The sequence below is a fragment of the Acyrthosiphon pisum genome, chromosome A2, assembly GCF_005508785.2.
Source record: "Acyrthosiphon pisum isolate AL4f chromosome A2, pea_aphid_22Mar2018_4r6ur, whole genome shotgun sequence".
NCBI lineage: Eukaryota > Metazoa > Arthropoda > Insecta > Hemiptera > Aphididae > Acyrthosiphon > Acyrthosiphon pisum.
The window spans coordinates 27,811,225-27,815,250 of NC_042495.1; the positions used below are offsets into that span (position 1 = coordinate 27,811,225).

The 4,026-nt window shown below is 27.7% G+C and overlaps 1 protein-coding gene across 1 annotated transcript; it reads right to left on the reverse strand.

Annotated features, from left to right (window-relative positions):
- Positions 1–1,053: 1,053 nt before the first annotated feature.
- Positions 1,054–3,135, reverse strand: LOC100571330 (protein bicaudal D-like). Its single transcript, XM_016807617.2, has 4 exons — positions 2,928–3,135; positions 1,971–2,136; positions 1,632–1,886; positions 1,054–1,548 (listed from the first exon to the last, which is right to left on the reverse strand). The coding sequence occupies exons 1-4, from the start codon at positions 3,117–3,119 to the stop codon at positions 1,412–1,414; spliced, it is 750 nt and encodes a 249-aa protein (XP_016663106.1). The 5' UTR covers positions 3,120–3,135; the 3' UTR covers positions 1,054–1,411.
- Positions 3,136–4,026: the final 891 nt, after the last annotated feature.

The following is a 4,026-nucleotide window of genomic DNA, read 5'->3' on the forward strand; positions in this document are numbered from 1 at the left end:
TATTTCATGTTGCATAAGTGGGTACACATAATTGAACACCACCAAATGTTTTTACTACCCAACCTACATGAAATGTGTTACAACAATATGATACCTATTATGTAATAATTACAAAATACACTATAGTTTCATCATTTTATAGAATTATTCAATTTTTGGTAGGTACAACATTTTTTATTTTTATGGTTTATATTATTGGTTACGTTACTTTATTTCTCTTGGTATAAAAGCATTTATGTATAGGTAATGTATACCCTAGGTATGTTAACTTTGTGGTATAAACCTTCTTTATGCCAATTAAATACACATTAAATATGTGATATAAATATATTTGATTTTTTCAATTACATTGATGATGGATCCATTTTATTTGTAAATTTTTGGTAAACGAACATTTTTAATAATGTATCATTAAAAGCCTAACAGGTCATTACACTCATATGAGGGTCTCCATCTTATAAACGCATAATATAAAAAAAATGTACATTCTGAATAATATATTAAATTTTGTATTGTTTCATATTAGAGTAAATTGTCTTATTATATATACAATTCAAATATGAATATTATTTAATATAACAGTTTAATTTTAATATTTTTATTTTAAGCTAGTTATGACCATTAAAAATTATTAAATTGGTTAGACATTTGATGAATGAGTATACAAAGTTAAATTAATTATTCAGAATGTATTTTTGTTATGTAATGCGTTTGTAAGACTAAGCAAACACAAACAATTGCAGAGTAGGTATCATATAATTATATATCATGTGTCATCCATAAAATTGTATCATCATCACAAACCCTGATAATAAATATTTTAAACTAAACTTTCATATAATAATAGAATATCCACATATGATTGTTTAGGTTAGGTTAACCTAGATATACGTTGTCCCTATACCATTAATTACCTAATTATAATGTCAACATTACATAATATTATTGAAACCTCAATATTTTTTTTAATTCATCTCAGCGGATAGAAAAAAAAAATACAGTAAGAACAACATAATAATAATCAATTAATATAATTTTTAAAAAACCATGAATTTAACATACAATTTGCCTAACAGGTTATTAAGTTTGGGAAGTATTTACCCATACAGATACTTTATAATTCAATTTTACATTTAAGATAATGTACAATACCTAATTTAGATTCATACAACATTTTTGCTTCATGTTTGTTCTTGTTATTTTTAAATTGAGTAAATATAATAAACAAAAGAGTCTAGAAAATTGATGAAATTAAAAAAAAAATAATAATAATAATTAAAAGAGTACAATTGTATATTGCAGATACGAAACTGGCTACCATAAATAGGAATAATTTTAAAAATGGAACAATAGTAAACTACAATATTATAATAATAAATATTAGAGGCTCACTATACCATTTTGAGGTTTTTTATAGTGTTGAAGAGTTAGGTGTACCCATTGAACGTCTTTCCTTTTTCTTTCCTTCAGCAGCGACTAACAGTCGCTCTAAATTATCTATGCGAGGCACTTGTTCTTCCCACATTGCAGCAAAGCTAGCCATTGAACCTGCAAACAATAAATTATTAAACTCACACGTATTGTAAAAATAACATAGCAAAGATTGAATGTGAAATTATTCAAGTATTTACTTGATAGTTTATCAGCATCTTCCATGAGTGTACGCATCTCATTACGTAACTTGGATATGGTTTCAGTTACAACCATTTCTCGGTCCATTTCCACTTCCTCTAACCGATGGGCGACCACCTTTTTGTGTTCCACAGACAAACGCAACTGCTGATTAAGTGTCTTTTTCTCTCCTTCAGCAGCGACTAACTGTCGCTTTAAATCACCCATGCGAGTCACTAGTTCTTCAGTCAGTGCATTAAACATAGCGTTCCAACCTGCAAACAATAAATTATTAAACTCACACGCATTGTAAAAATCAACATAGCAAAGATTGAATGTGAAACTATTGAAGTATTTACTTGAAATTGTAGTAGTAAATTCTTTGAGTGTACGTAAGTCATCACGTAACTGGATTATGGATTCAGTAAAAACCATTTTATTGTTATCGTATTTAGATTTCAAATTATTCTTTTCTTCACTCACCGATTTAGTATCATTTACTTTATGAGAAGTTTGAATCAAAGCCTAAAATTAAATACAAATCAGTAAATTATGTAAGCTAAACATTAGGTAATAATAAAAGTTTGAAACAACATTGTAATTTCGTTATGAGGCATATATGCATGTATGAGTATGAATAAGTATAAAAGTAGAAATACCAATAGAATATTATAATATTATATAGAATAGTATTAGGTAAAAATGAGCATTAAATTAATGGCTGGTTATTTCATTAACCTATACCTACAATAACTAATATCTTAAAAATAATATTACTTACTGAAAATAATAAAAATTAATTTAGTTTGTTGAATACCAACAGTATTGTTTCACAGAAAATAACGTTTGTTTTTACTATAAATAAAAATAAATCTAAAAACCATTTTTAATAACAAAAATAAAAATTATATTATGCTATTATTATAATTGAAGCTAAAAAATGTAAAAATGTATTGATTTGTACACAATAAACAAAAATTCATTATCTTATCATTTATTTAAGATAGTTTTTGTGGGTTGGATAAGATCTTGAGATCTAAGTCAAAGATATGTCATCATCAGATGTCTAATAATTTGTGCTACCTATAAAGAGGACACCAATGTCAAATATTATTATGTATAAATTCTATATAATAATTATTAAATTTGTTAATAAAAAGAACACCTGAAAAATTTGAATACAAATAATGTACAAAAGTAAAACAAGGTTATCCTTGCTTTGAAAAAGACGGCCTTCAATTAGTGTATGGAAAAAAAATTCCCAGAAACGTAGTTATTGTTTTTTAACGTGGGATAATATAGTAGTATAATATTACCTCTTGAGTAATTTTTAATTCTTGTTTCACATTCTCATTTGAATTCTCCAGTTCTTCATAACGTTTTGTTAATGATTGTTTTTCTTCCAATATACTTAGTGCATTAATAGCCGACTGGACTTCTTCTGTATGAGCTTGGTCAAGCTCACACTTAAGCCGATTTATCTCGTGCTGCGACTCGGCTACGTCCATGTCTTTAGGGAGAAATAAAAACTATGGGTAATACTAAAACCCGTGACGGGACGGGACCGATTCCATTCCACACGGTGATAAGAAAAAACAGTGTGGCCAGAATGAACTGAGCTGAAATATTGTTATCCTTGTACACATAAAATACTTAGTTCATTATTAAAATTCATTATTCCGTAATACTGTTATATTATTAAATATACTATTTATATATTATTAATCTAGTGGAATGCAGTTAAACCTCAAATGATTTGAAACTTATAATACTAACACCAAAATTAAAGTAGATTAAACCCTACTTTTTAATATGAAAATTATCAAAACATTTTTATAATTGCAGAAACAGGACAGGATTCGCATACCACAGGTATTAAAATATAGTCAAAATTGTTTGAAACTTATAAGAGGTATATCAAAAATTTAAGTATTTTATCCCCCGTAATTTGGTGAAATATACAGCGAAAAATATAAACTATTGGAGAAACGAGAAATGATTCCACCGCCACACGTGCACGTAATTAGGTCAATATTTTGACGGGACAAGCTGTAGTTAATTCAAAAATGAACTAGGTCTTATGAAACTTTCACCAAAATTTGAGTATATGATGCCCTATGTTTTGGTAAAAAATTAGGAAAAAATATAAATTATTGCGGAAACAAGACGAGATTCCACATGCTTGGGCGCTTAAGTATGGTTCAAATTATAGACGGGGCGAGTTGTAGTTAATTCAAAAATAATTTAAAACGTATAAAACCTATGTATATCAAAGTCTTAAATATATTACCCCCATAATTTGGTAAAAAAATCAGCGAAAAATATAAACTATTGCAGAAACGGGACAGAATTCTACCGCCACACTTGCGCGTACGACCTAAGGACGATACCGCGTCATCTCGTAATTAAGATATT